Source organism: Chamaea fasciata, unplaced genomic scaffold (assembly GCF_029207755.1).
Source record: "Chamaea fasciata isolate MVZ Bird 193981 ecotype frontalis unplaced genomic scaffold, bChaFas1.0.hap1 SCAF_15, whole genome shotgun sequence".
Classification (NCBI taxonomy): Eukaryota; Metazoa; Chordata; class Aves; order Passeriformes; family Sylviidae; genus Chamaea; species Chamaea fasciata.
The window spans coordinates 4,718,746-4,734,207 of NW_027094100.1; the positions used below are offsets into that span (position 1 = coordinate 4,718,746).

The following is a 15,462-nucleotide window of genomic DNA, read 5'->3' on the forward strand; positions in this document are numbered from 1 at the left end:
GATCTAAACATACCAAGACTATAGAAGCAAAACTGTTTTCACCTAAACCAATTCAGTTATCCGTGGCGTGTATTGCTTTTCTTTAAAACTGATCCTGGGTTTTTACAAAAGAAAGCAACTAGAAGATTAACAACATTTTGTATGTGACAAACTACTTTTCTAGATATTTAGAGCACGATCATTTTCATCTTCTGTGAATGTCCAGGCATCACATTGTAGGATACTTAAGACACATAAAAAAGATCCATTATGTATATATATATATATATATATATATATATATATATATATATAAAAGAATAAAGATACAACCCTGACAAAAACGTGAAAAGTACACAAGATTAAAACCTTGAGGTTTTCTCAGTTGCAAAATATTCTTTTAAGGTGGCCTAAAAATGGGAGAAACCTCAATTTAAAATAAACTTACAGCTTCCAAATTTCAAGGGGCAAGCATGTGCATCCATAGGAAAGTCTTCTAAATGCATTGGACATTCTGCTCTCACAGTCAATCTATAATGGATTAATGAGCAAAAGGACACATTTATTCTACTTTCATAGAAATAGCAAATAGACTTCTATTAAGACACACAGCATAAGTTAAGCACAGTATCTGTTATGTGAATTATTAGCAGTTACGACTGGACCTGAATTGTCTGGCTGAGGGTGCAACTACTCTGCCCCTCTGCCCTTCCTCATGGTACATCAGAGGCATGTTCAGGCTTCTATTTTGGTGTGAGGATTAAAATCTATTAGCAACTGCAATTGCTTCCTCGCTGCCATCGTTAAATTGGCCCACTCTGGATGCTCAGACATCTGCTGAAATCATTTCATTGCTACCAGCTTGAGTGCAAACATGTTTCTCAATAAAAGAGATTAAATGAACTAGAAACAGTCACATACCACACATCAGCAGAGAATGAACAGTAATACTTGAAGAGTAGGCTGAAGATTGCATTAAGGCACTTGCAAAGGTGAGGAAATAGAAATGGTTATGAACAAAAGAAGAGACACATGTGAACAATGTGCTGCCAAGATAGTGTTCCTGTGGACTAAGTCTCTAACAGCTGAGCATTTAGAAAGACAAGAAAAAATTGACCTGGACTTGTGTACCTACCAGCCAAGACAATTCTATTTCAGTCTAGCCAATCTTGAAAGACGTTGCACAATAAACTGAACATCCCAAATGTCTGGAGAATTTGTTTTCTCCAAACATTTGTACTGATTTTAAAAATATCTTTAAAAATTTTTAAAGAAAACTCAGTGTTTGCCTATGTACTAAGTAATCAATCTTGACATGAAGCCAACAGGATCCCTTTATACCTTGTTTTGGTTCCATGGAAGACATAAAGGGAGGATCTGTGGCTCTATAGAGACAACATGCCCTTTTTTTTCATTTTTTAATTTGTAGGTTTTTAATCCAGAATGCTTGCGTGACTGTATATCATCATTATTTCAAAAGGATTTCTTTAACTCCTCTAATAACAGCTAAAGTTCAGTTAACCATGAAGAGAATAATATATTTCCAATGAATGCTGTCAGCACAAAAATAATTTTTTCTCCTAACTTTCCAGATGCTTTAATCAATGGAAAAAGAAATGTCTATTTTTATGCTGTCTTGGTTTATAATTCCAAGCACAAGAAATATTCAGAATGGTCAATGAATTATGTGTGTATCTGTTATTTCTTAGAATCTGCTTTCTACATGATCCAAAGATTAAAGACCCTTGTATACAATTTAGGAGTACAGATTATATTAAACTTTCAGGCTTTATACTTTGCTGATGGAATCTTTGAAACCAATGCCAAAATAAGATCCTCTGCAAACTGATGGATTCCAAATACTGTAAGAATCTTTTCAAAATCAAGCATTAAGATACATCCAGGGGGTGTAGAGGTAGCACAGCAGGAGAGGAAAAATAAACACTGCAAACAGCTCAGTTTGCCCATCATCCCAAGGCCTATTGTGAAAATAATTATTAAGCAGGAATCAAATTATACTCAAAAAGGAACCAGTTTCCTATCTGGAAAATATGCTTTCACAAGTTAAATTGTAAAACTAAATGAAGGATGTAATATTTTAGGGCTCACCTCATTGTGTATAGCAACGTCCCATCCTCTGTTATTCGTAATAGTTTATTTGGCATTGTCATGTTATGAGCCACTGACTTCTTTCCATTGTGGAAAAAGGTATCAGGCGTCCAAATTTTGCTGGCCATTAAATTATTTAACCGGAGAACAGTCATGGGTCCTTTGAATTTTAATCTCTCATCTTTCCAGCTTTGGCGGAAAAATACATCTATAGTGTATTCCTACATCAATTCAGAAAAAAGGGAAACACTTATGATGTCATATGTTGCAATATGGGAACTTGAAAAGTATGTTCTTACCATTCCCTAGAAGCAAGATGACTGTTAATGAAATTAGTCATGATCAGAAGGTTTTTTTCTGTATTACAATGTACCTGAAGCTGGTTATTAAATAGTTACAATATCATTACTGTTTTCAACAGAATAAACATCAGGAAGTATTTCAAAAGTTGCCCATAAGTTAGTTATAATAAAATGGAAACAAAATAATTCACCCTTTTCCCACTTGAACTGTAACTTGAAGCTGCAGATAGGTGGCCAGTATTTATGGCACAGGAAATATATGTCAGAATAAAATAAACTAGAGCCTTTTGTTCTAAATGTCTCATTAGCATAAACATGTAATCAACCTGCAGAAAGCTCACAGTTCACTGAAATTATATGGTCTGATTGATGAGATGTGGAATGGTTCACTGGGCTAAACGGTTGGATTACAAAGAGCACAAGCTGAGGACACCTTTGGGCCAAGAGTCACAGTCTGATTCCACATGGACGGGAGGAGAGAAGCAGTGCCTGACTCGGTGGACATGGGGAAAACCAAAATAACCAACACTCACTATAAAATGAAAGAAATATTTTTGACAAAGCAACACGAACCAAGTTAAGGGAGAGAGAGTGAAAGTAAGAAAGATATGTTAGAATATTATACATAAAATATAGGTGTATGTGGGGTGGAAATTAGAAAAACTGTGAATGCAGTGTAGTACAGGTTTTCCTAAGGAAAAATTTCATCCTCACATGGAAGTTCAGTATGGGATTATCCTGCCCCTTCCATCTTTGACATTGTGATAAACATCAAAAGCAGTTATCCAAATGTGGTTCTGAATTACTCTGAATGAGACACTTTTGGTTGAGAAATGGAACCTTTCCTGAGATCTCCTGCAAATGGAGAGGCCGAATCCTGAAATAGCGAGAACTCCTGTGTGTGAAGACACACAGAGCTATAAGAAAAAGAGCTGTCCTGACAAACATGATTGTAAACAGAAACATTCTGGATGGAGCATGCAAAATATCTCCACAGCAAATTCCTTTAGACTTGTGGTTTTTCTTTTAAACAACCAGCAGCACTCCATTCGACATAAGCACTTTTGAGTTGTTTATTCCTTGTGTGACTATTAGCAAGGAAGAATGGTGATTCTTACTGATGTGTGTTTTTCCTGCTTTTAGGGTATGAAATGCCTGATTAAATTTTTTGTTGACACGAAGATGTAGTTACATAGGGTGTTCTAATTTTGGGTTTGTTTGGTGGATTTTTAAATTTAATTTTATTCTATTTATATCCCGGACCTGTGAATCATTTGGGTGCAGACTTAGTTGTATTTCCATTTTTTTAATCACTTGCTCAGTGAACTGCTGAAGCCTGAGTTTATTCAGCTTCACTGAAAGCAGTTTGCATTTATAACCAATTACTTGCTTCAGAATTTTGCTGGGTCATGGCCTTAGGTTGAATTGTGACAAAATCCTGTCCCAGCTGTGCAGTACAGTAGGAGAGAAGGAGGTGTAAAAGACAGCATCCATCATTAAAATTTTGAATTTCCTCCATGTTTTACTCGGACCAAAGAAAATTCCCTCCTACACACATGGGAAAGGTAAAAGACATGCCCAGAAGGTGACATCATTTCAGCATGCATGCAAGCCATTCCCTTTTTCTCTTTCAACTGCAAAGGGAGTGAGTGGGAGGTTGAGAAAAGAGAGTCTGGTTTTTCACTTCATACAAACACAAGGTTCATTTGTTGGAAAAGGACAAGGAGCCAGAAAGATTTGATAAGGGTTCTGACAGCATAAGATAAAATACAATTAAAAAGTAGCTGACAGGTCATGCCTGGCACAGACTGAATCTTTCCCTATCCCAGGTCATCGTACCATATAGAGTGAATTAATTTTGGCCAAGATATCTCAGCTCTTCAGCTTTCACTACCCACTTAAGCATGTACATTAATTCTCCTCAAATGAATCCTGACAGACAGCTGATCTTCAGAGCCGAGCAATCAGATACTCTGATTAGGGCTTTCTCCTACAGCAGGGGGGCACACAGAACAAGGGAGCAGGAGGATTGTCTCTAGACTGCACAATAGCAGTGGCCTATGTGCAGACATATGAGTGAGGTGGAATTTGGAATGAATTCTCCACAGCAGAGACTCTTCATTCCACAGTGTGCAGGCTAAAAAAAGAAGATTCGTATCTTCACTTTGAATAAATTATATGGTATTGAATATTTATAATGCTTTGACTTAAATGTTCTTTAATTTACTCTTCTAATACTTCTCCCTGGAGATTGTTTATTCACAGGGTAGACCCCTCTGTGGTCTACATGAGGTTCTGCACAGGAAGATAGTAAGACAGATAATTATTCACGAAAAACTTTCTTTGCAGAAAAATTGGGAATGAAGGTTTACTAGAAAAAAATTCTGTCTTTATGAAAAAGTCAATTTTGAAATGCTTCTTTTTCCAAATAATATACATCAAAAATATTCACAAAAATGACAATTTGTATGAGAATAGCCAAGTATCTGTTGTTCAGTTCAGTTCAATCCAAACGTGCCTGAAAACCTGCAAAGTTCCTCCGAAAGAGATGATTTTATTTTAGAAAGTGCTTTTTCCCCATTTAACTTTATTCACAAGTATAAGAACAAGCCAAGACAGCCTCTTTAGAGAATACCAGGGTTTGTCTATGCCACTCTTAGAAGTGGGTAGCAGAGTGGGTAGGAGCACTATGCACTCCCTGACTTATCCATGCAGGTGCCTCACTGGATCCCTGCACACAGATGACTGAGGTGTGCTGGTGTCTCAGTGTGAGTGCTTTCCTAACCCTCAGTGTGAGTTGGAACAGCCCCTGGCCAGCCCTCGCCCAGGCTCAGACACAGCACATCCTCCCTTTGCCTTCCCAAACTGCTCCCACACCCCACAGCTGCACGTGGCAGAACCTGAGGAGCCCTCAGCTGCGAGATGTTGGAACCCTGGAAGCTGAGAACTTTTGGGCTTTCTGTGCTGGCAGGCACTGGCCCTTGGGAGCACACTGCGTTTGGCCCGGAGCTGTGGAGTGTGGGCTTCCAAGGTTGGGTGGTGGCGCTGGGATTATGGGTGTGCAGTTTCAATGGAAGTGTGTGATATCACAGGATGGAAGACCTGAGAGTTTGAGATTTTAGTCTATGGCAATATACATAAAGCAACATGGAGGATTTAGAGCGTAGGCTAAGTCCTTCTTTTTCACCTTCCTCTTCCTGGGTTTGGGTGGTTTCTTGTAATTGGGTAGAAAAGTCCACATTGCAGGCCATGGGTAGTTTGTTATTGGGTTAAAAGTAAAAAAAAATTTAGGTGTCCTTTCATAATTGGACAATTTGTGCTTAAAAGACCTTGGAAAGAGACAGAGACAGAGCCATTTTCTACTTTGTTAGCTAGAACTCACAGCTTGTGAGACTGTACTACAGATAAGAATTAATAAACATCTGAGTGTGAACACGAACTGCGTCTCTCGAGCATTTAATCCCGACTCTAACAGAAGAAAAGAAGACAAAAAACCCACAGAGGGTGTCTGCTACCAACCTGTCTGTGCACAGAGCGCAGTGCACCGAGTGTACAGTGAAATTAAAATAAACTCTGTATCCTGGTAAACTCTTCAGTTTATCTCTCTGTCTCCGATTTCACACCTAGCTCCTCAAGAAAAGGTTCAATGTGAGTAGGCTGCACACACGTTACTTTTTATGGGAGGTGAGTAGGAGTTTTACACTAAATACTTTTCTGTGAATTCTTTAGTTTTCAAAATCTATGAACACCTGCCTCTGTGTTTCGTGGTCACACATTTTATTAAGAGGATGATGAATTCTTTCTCCTGTTTAACTGGAGATATATGGTATAGATATCATGGCATTGGTTGCAATTATCAATTTGACTGTAGTTTTAAAAATGCTTATGCAAGCAATCAAAAAATGGTGGCTTTTCATAAAGTTCACTCAGAAAAATAAACTGTCTTGTAAAAGTAACTTTATCTGGTTTTCCATTCCTTAACATTGTTTTGAGTAGTCAGAAACTTGTAATACCCTGGTGTTTAAGGCCTGTCTACATTTTTAGTTCAAATTAAGCAGTTGACAATTTGCAGTCAGAAATCCAACTTGTTTCCTTTCCTCTACTTATTCTCTCTCTCTTTTTTTTTTTTCCCCTTGAATCTTTCTTTTGGTAAGTGCATTTAGCTAAATGTAGCCAGCTAAGCTTGAACTGCTTTCATTTCTTCATTTAAATTAACAAGGATGTTTCTAGCCTTCACCCTAATACAGCATCCGGCAGATAGTGGTGGCTGCAGACCAGGCTTTACCTCTCTCAATAGCAACCTACTTGTGCAAACCTCACTTATATGCAAAATTGTAAGTACCTTATCCATATTTCTACACAACTCTTAGTATCTCTTAAGACCAGTGTTCACATCTTCATTCAGTTTTTTGAACATCTCCATTCCCTGCAGTTATCTGGCAATTTGATTTTAATATTCATTCCATAAAGAAGTGACACTAATTCTCTCATTAATCTTCTCTTTTTAGCAGCCAAGATCTAGGAAAGTCACTTTCCATTGATCAGTAGCTTTTAATATAAAAATACAGGTTAGACTGTACAGATGTCGCACCATAGGCATAAGTGTTAATTGCATTTGAAGATGATGATCTTTCTTGGCAAATCGGATCAGTGATGTGCCAGAGAGGACCTAAGCAATCACCCTCAGAAGAATATGGATCCAAACCCTAATGCATTTCATAATATATTATGTAGCAAATATAAAGTCTGTTAAAACACGTTATTAAAGTCACTGAGGCTTCTAATTTCAGGGCACTTAAATGCAGTCACAGCAGCAGGAATGGTAGCACATAAAAGCTGACGGCCTTTTCGGATCAAGGGCTTAAAGAAAGACCAGCCTTAAAAGGGGTAAATAAGTTATTGCATAGATTTTTCATCCTCCAAATTAAAAAGACAAGAGAAAATGAGTGCTGTAGAAATATAGGCCATCACTTACCATATCATGGTCTGAAACAGGCCCAAAACTGGTGACGAAGATGTCAGTCTTCACTTCAGTTACACGCTCTGATGAAGCAGGAAATTAGGACAGTGAGTATCTATAAAGAGCCTTCATTAGATCTAACCACTACCAATTCTCACAATAAATAGAGAAATTATTGGCTTTGATTAGCCATTCTGAAATTGGTCTGCAATACGATCCTGAGAATTTACTGTAGAAGTAATTTCACAGTCAATATTGTCAGCAACAGTTTTTTTATTACAGTTTTTCCACAGAACTTTTTGAGATGCAACAGCACAGCAGCTGCATTTCCTCTATTGTGGAAGTCTTTTCATTCTTTGACTGATAAATCTTCTTGTCTGACACTATAACCAGTGCTCAATATTGTACACAGTACTCTATAATCTCATTGGGTACTCAGTTTCTGGGCAAGCTAAAATAAGGTCTCTAATAATCAATCCTGGGCTTGTGAGCTATGTATTTTGTACTGAGGTCAAGAACATAGAAGAAAGAGAGATAATACATTATGGTGTACACAAACATGAATTTACTTTATTGGTATGAGTTTGAAATGGCTGTATTACCCTTTACTTCAATAAAAAAAAGAAAGAGTTAAAACTTTTCCAAATAAACTTCCCTAGTGAAATCACCTGTGTAAATGTTTTCTGAAAGTGAGTTCTCCTGTCCTAGAAGCCTAAATGATAGATTAGTATAAATAACACTTCTGTAACATATACCTAACACAGATTATATGCATATGCTGCATCACAAGGCTGGACCCCTCTGTGATTTCCAGGATGTCCATTTGCTCCATGGCACAGTGACATTGGACACTTCAGAAGAAACCAGTGATTTTAGTGGTCACAAGTGCTGAGATGCCTAAACTGGTGTTGATCTCAAGAAAGAGGTCCAACATCTGACTTCTCTAGACGGACTGGCAAAAGACACTTTGAGAAGCACCCAAGCTTAACTTTCCCCCTCCCTCTCCTCTCCCTCTACACACACACACAGGATCAGTCACTTCTGAGCATACTGGGATGTTCTAGGGCACACACAGCAAAATATTCACCCAGGATGGCATCTATCAAAATAACCCTGTTGAATTAAATATAGCTGCAGGGAGTAACACCACCTGGAGGCAGGAATCCAAGCAGTGTTGAGTGCAGCTAACCCCATCCTCTTTCCAAAGTTATGATGGTAAAAGTCTGAATACATTTACTATGTGCCAGTGTAGGGGTTTTCATAGAGGTTTCAAACATGGAACGAGTGATAACATTTCCAAAATAACTTTCAAAAAATAAATAAATTGAGCAATCTGGAATATTAAAGTAATCCTAAAGAAAGCACTATAGTAAGTGTATAGTAAGAGGATACGCAGAAGACAAAAATTTTCCATGACTAAGAAATATGTATGTAGCTATTTGTATAATCTTATTTAAATATTGCAAAATAATTAATGAAAACCCCCCCCAATTTAATACAACCATCTGATTTTAAAATACTTTGGACTTGTTTAAATACAATTTGTTCTATCTGACAAGCAAATTCAGACTGAATTCTGGCTTTGGGAGACATAGTCATAGAAGAGAGGCTGAGGCTTAAGGAAATAACTTGAGGACACTAAATGGAAACTAAAGACTTTTGCACTAAGAAGGAAGATTTCCAAGGGAGTGAAAAAATAAGCGATGCTTTTTATTTCTGTATAATATTGAAAATAATTTAAGTGGCACACAAATCACATGAAAATTACAAAATTCAGGTTGTGAATTTAGAAGACATTTTACCTTCACACTGATTACACCTTTTCAGTGCACCTAATCCCTTCAAGTGCAGATAAACCAATGTACAGACCACCAAGTGATTTTTTTTCCTTTGGTGTGTACCTCACTTTCAAGACCAACGAAAAAGTATCAAAACACAGAAAAAGATTAGCCACTCCAAAGCCATATGGAAGTTTTGAAATTTTTGTTTACTGTTTTACTAATTAGATGATTCAACTGTGCTTTGTTAAGTGCTTCAGAAGTTGTGAGTCACTCCTGCACAGGACATGTGTTTACTCATACAGTTGAGCTATATATTTAGAACCAAGGTTACCCATGTTCAATTTGCATCTTGATTACCATGGGAAGGCTTAAATTGTGCTTCAAATTCTCAGAATGCTTTTTTCAGGAACCACTAATCCTGAGCTGTATTCAAAACCTTCATAGTATCCCTGAGAACTAGAGACAAGTCTTAGTCATTGACCAGAACAGGCTCAGGTCAGGAGCTGATTGGATTGGTGAAGAGAAATCCAGCAGTTCTAAAGATGGATTAACTTTGCCTCTTGACTCTGACATCCATCTCGTGAACCAGGAGTAAGCAATGTAGGGATATCTGTAGAATATGTAAGGATTTCAGTAAAAAACCCTAAGGAAATTAATAATGACTAACTGGTTTGACTATAAGGCGACCACAGGGTCCAGGTAGTTACTGAGCAACAAAAAAAGCAGCTGAGTACCTCACCCAGACACTCTGGAACACAGCTTTGGGCAACTGATCCACGCACGGCTATGAAAGCATCAGTCAACCTCAACTACTGCAATTTTACTGTTTACAAATACTGTGTTTTGCTAATGATGCTAGACTAGCTTAAACTCAAAATTAGTAACAATAAATATTTTGATTTAAACTCCCAGGGATCTCATTATTGCTAGAATTGTGACTGGATTATAAAGCGAGAACAAAATAAGTAATACGGATTTATTTAAACAGCAGGAAATAAGCCTATTTATCAGGAGAGACCATACATGAAATATTTCCCTTTATGATCTGCCAGTATTTGAGCACAAGGTTTATTTGAATTGCATGTTTTGGTGGTTTAAGTTAATTCTACTTTTTGGTAATGCACTTGTTCTTCCTGTATGTTTCAGGTCTGTCTGTGCTAAAATTATTAATATGGAGGTGATTTTTCCTCTGGCTTTGAACGAAAGGAATTTTGATACCTGTACAGTGCACACTTAGACTAATCAGCCCAGCTGTATTCTGTGAAGTATTTTGACTGAAGAACCACAACAAACGCACTCGGGAATTTTGTGCTGCTGCACTAAGAGTGGAGACCAAAAAGCAGAAGAGTGAGCTGTCCTGTGATCACCCACTGCAGTCTGTGCTGAGTTTACTGGGACTTGCACATGCCAATTAACAGCTCAGAGCTGCTTACATCCTACCTACCTCCCTACTCCTGTATTAAATCAATTTTCCTAGGATTTTCTAAGGCTTTTTACAGTTGTCTTTGCATTCATTTGGTGCCTACAGAGTGGGAAAAAAAGACCAAAATCAGCCCCTTCAGTTTTACAAAGTTAAGTGTAGCATCTGGTCCTTCTTTACTTACAGAATAATGCGTAGGGGTAAGGTCTTTTCATTTAGAGTAGAATCATTTAACCTTTAATTATGCATACAAACAAAACCCTTATTTTCCCTAAACTTTATATTAGCTCAGATATGTTAAAATAACCAAGATGAAATTTTATCATGTTTATATATAATGTTCTCAAACAACTGAATCTTAAAATCTAATTAACGTAATACTGTGAGGTTCATTTCCCCATCCCTTCTACTCCGTGGAAGTAATGAATTGCCTGAGATTGACTGATGCTCCACTTAAGGACAGTCCCACTCAATTTTGATAAACATCACACAGGAGACATCAACAAATACCTTTAACTGACAGCATAAAATAAGTATAATTCTGTTCAGTACTCAAGTTGATAATCTACTTGGGAGGATCTACTGGGCATTCAACCCAACAATAAAACCAAATTTAATTCAGGAAGATTCTGGTCTGTCAAATCAAACCCATTGTTGTTTGTTCTGTATTAACCTTTCTACTACAAAATCCCTCTCAAAGAGATAAGCCACATTTGCCATTATTCTAATCTAAAAGATCCCAGAGCATGTAGTATCCTTTAGTTTTAGGGACATGAGATGTGCTATGCAAAGGTGAAAGTCTTAGAAAATCTTTATCTGTCCCTGATTTCATGTTATTGAATCTCATCACCAAACAGAACCTGCCCTAAGCAAATCTTCCCTGTCTCCACTGTGGCACTTCAAACCTGCTGTGGTGGCAACCCAGGGACCATCTCTATGCCCCACATGAAGACAACCCTGAACAAAGGGAAAAGGCATATCCATTTACCTGAGGAACTTATTTTTTCCACCCTTCATTGTTCTTCAATTTCTCTAACTCCCACTCTAGACACAGTGCCTTACTAGGAGAGATCACTACACACTGAAGTGAATTTAGTTTTTTATTTCACTCCTTCCCAGTACTATTTGATTTTTTTTTTTTAAGGACTGTGTATTTGAATAGAGATTAGCATCTTTATTATTTAGGCCATTTTTGATCACCTCTAGTTCTACAGTCCAGGTATTTTCCACAGAAAATTATGCCATTACCTCAATTACTTCCGTCGGGTTTTTTTTCCCTAATGTCTGACATGATTTCCTTTTTTCAGCTTCAGTATGTTACTCTCTGCAAATCCCCCTCCTTGCTTTTTGTAAACGATTATCCTCTCATAGAGTCAATAGGTGTCCTCTAGCATCATTCACAACATTTTTACATTCATTTTGGAAGTTCTGTTTTCCATGCATAAATAACTAAATGCAACTATTAGTTCATGTTTATGGATGGGTACAACAGATGCTATTTCCTAGCAGTGTCTGACTAAGCCTGCATGCGAAGGAGGCAAAACAAGTAAATAACATAATTTATATCAATAATTATTGATAAGAACTGCAAATGTGTTAATGCATAACATGGTGTTGCATGCTCTTTTTAAAAAGAATCAGATTAATTTTATCAACGATGCCATTTTTTGACTAACAAGCATATTCAATCACTGTAATTTTTCCCTGTGGGTCACCAACTCCACTGTTTAATATTCTGATTTATGAGAAATAATTCTTTCTTCCCCCCTTGTTTAATGGAAAACTGCTCAGAGGTTCTCATTTAATTTCAGATATGGCCTTATTGGGATATCTGAGGATAATTTCCTTTCCCATATTTTTTATGGAGCATATGTGGTTTTTAGTTTTCCTTTTGAAGTTACACCTCCAAAAAAAAAAAGGCAAGGGCAGAGTTAATTTTAATCTAGCACTTATTCTACGCTTGCTCAAAGAGTGATTCAAAATTCAACACCTCTAAGTTTTTCATTACCTTAATGCTCCACCTTTTACCCTGGCTTTCCCATGAATTCATAGTATAGCTGCTACAACGAATCTTTGTAATGAAATTTCTCCAGAAGGTTTTCCTTGACTTCATGGTGCCTCATCAGCCACGCCAGAAAACTTCTACCAAAGAGTAAAGCTGTTCATCACACTAATAGGATGTTTGCAAACTTGGGATTGAGAATTATCATGGTGTTTATTTCTAAAAGGATGAATTTACTCCTCTAAATAAGTAGAGCCAAGATCAAGATCAAACCCCTTTCACAATTCATTGTGATTTTGCAGTAACTAAAGATAGCTTTTCATCATTGAATTCTTCTTGCCTACACATAATGGCAAGGAAGGAAAAACAAATAACCTTACTGAAGAAACTAGCTTTTATTCCATAGGTGAGAAACAGAGAAATTTGTCTCTTTTCTGCTTCTGTTCATGCACACAATTCTGTTTCTGCAGGTGTATAGATTTGAAAATGTGCACTACAGGAGGAGAGGTCGTACTGGGATAACCAGAGTTTTCTGCAATGTGCTCTTTTCTGTAAGACAAAGTATCTGCACCACGCATTGCTTTACCTCATCTGCTGTTTCTCAAAAGGCACAGAAAGAATAGACTAGACAGTTTTAGATGATTGGAAGAGTGCTATTGTGCACTTAGTGATACACAGATTTACTCTGTGCCTAACATCATGAAATTTATCAACAGAACATATAATGAGGGTCACTGGTCTCTAAAATTCTTTGATGGTTACATCACAGCTAATATGGAAGGAATGAGTTTTAGGGCTAAATCTACATATTAAAAAATACAGATTTCTTAACTTTTGCTTCAGAGTGGATAAAAATTGTGTTCTGATCAAAATATTTAACAAGAATCCACCACTGATGTTGGGAAGAAAAATTAAACCACTGCTTTTCCATACATATTAAAATTTCCAGTATCAAGTCGTGCTATGATGGAAGGCTACTGAACTTCCAACTCCAAAACCCATGCTATATTTTATATATTGATTTAGATTTCTCACTGGATATTTTTATGCACAGAACATTTCAGAATACATTTCCCCCTTATACCAAGAATCTAAATCAACTGTCAAAATTGAGTCATCCTGAGGTGCTTCACTCAGATTTAGATACCTTAGAAAGAAGGTTTCAAAGATGTGAATTTCCAAATTCCTGAGCACACCCTTTATTTTAAGTTGCTACCACAACTGAAAACATCAGCCTGGGTATTTGCCCCTAGTTTCCGATTTTTGAAATCTGTAATTTATATCTTTTGAATAATGCCTTATTCAATAGTCAAAAGAGTATATCTGCTTCTTACTATACTTGATTTCAACATTAATTTAGTCAGATGTGGGATTATTTTATTCTTTTTAAAGCCATGGTACTCTTATTTCTAATGTCCAAAGCTGACAAATGTAAGAGAGAAATTTGCTGAAGTGACACCATGAAAGTATAGCATACTGTGCAGAAGGAAAATTGGATATTCGAGGTTCTTGGTTACAGGCAGGAACAGGAAACACAATTCACAAAAGGAAGGATGCAAACATTATTTAAACTTTTCTATCCCTTAGTTAGAGAAACTACTCCAATTCTCCCTTCCCTCCACCTATACTTCCCACCACTCATTGTTGCTTTCAAAAGCCATACAGATTGCTATTTATCTTTGTGAAGAGAATAATTTCCTTTCTGTCAGGAGTAAGTTTTAACTGGACCAGATGATTCTTTCATGAGTACACCAATGAAGTCTGCATTCAGAAACATATATATAAAGACATAGACATAAGAGTTGATACTGATATGCTTAGTTCTCTAAATTGCAACCCAGAGAGTGAGAGAAAATCCTTTCCCTGCATGTCCCTTTGTTTTTCCTTCTAGTATCCGTTAAAAAAAAAATCATAATAGCTCTAAAACTCATATAAGAAATCATCATATGCTCAGATTTTTCTTGTAGGCATGTACCAGACTCAGTTTACAGAGTCTCATTTATTTATTGCCTTTTGTGTTTTATTTACTGTGATAGAGTAGGTGACTGAACTCTTCAGTTCCATTAAACAAAGAATAAAGGAGCATTTATCTACCCTAGGTCAAGGGTTCACAAGAAAGCAGGCAATAATACTGGTAGATAAAAGTAAAAAATGACTCTTATTTTGTTGTCTATTACCTGAAATTGCGCACAAAAAATTTACAGACCAAGACATTTTTAAATGTGTTAATTAATACTTTTTAAACAGAATTTTATCTTTAGCCATTCCTCAAAATCAGTCAAGTCAATTTATTGAAGTGCCTGGCTCACAACTCAAGAACAGTGGCAAGATGGTAGCCTCAAACGACAGAATAACCCTCCACTTAATTACCTTCCATTTCATCCACAGGACATGAAATAAGAATCCTTAACGGAACACCTCCTGATATTACAGTTCCTCTGAGAGTGATTATAGGAAAACAGTCTGAACTGTACTTTGTGGAGTGGGTTGCTCTTTTTTATTTTATCTGAAGAGTCCAAAAGGAAAAAAAGATGCCTGAAAGAAGTAAAGCCGACCTTTCCATGCACTGGAAATAATAGATTTGTGCTTGTCCATTTAGAATTTCCATGTTTGTGAACAGTAAGCTTTTAAGACCCAATTTTGGGATCATGTCACAGTAGAACAAATCGAAGAGTGAACACAGAGATGTTGATGAAGACCAGGCTTTGCAACAATAAAGACTATTGCTTTATAGCAAATAATTGCTGTGTGGTTTTATGCCTTTCTCTGGATTCAGCACCAAGAACAGAAGATGAAGGACATTTTTACCAAACTGCAAAGAAAAAACGTTACAGAAACAAATCCTTACAAATCTAAGTAGAAAAAAAATCTTAAGAACTTCCATGAGACAATCTATAGGGTAGATTGAT

The 15,462-nt window shown here is 36.9% G+C and overlaps 1 protein-coding gene across 2 annotated transcripts in view; it reads right to left on the reverse strand.

The window, feature by feature from the left end:
- The window catches only part of GABRA1 (gamma-aminobutyric acid type A receptor subunit alpha1), a 41,318-nt gene that overhangs the window by 19,018 nt on the left and 6,838 nt on the right, over positions 1-15,462 (reverse strand). For both annotated transcript variants that reach the window (XM_066196862.1, XM_066196861.1), the window contains 3 exons: positions 7,366-7,433; positions 2,089-2,309; positions 428-510 (listed from right to left, as the gene is read on the reverse strand). In XM_066196862.1, the coding sequence (XP_066052959.1) occupies positions 428-510; positions 2,089-2,309; positions 7,366-7,433 (372 nt within the window). The remainder of the gene's footprint in view (positions 1-427; positions 511-2,088; positions 2,310-7,365; positions 7,434-15,462) is intronic.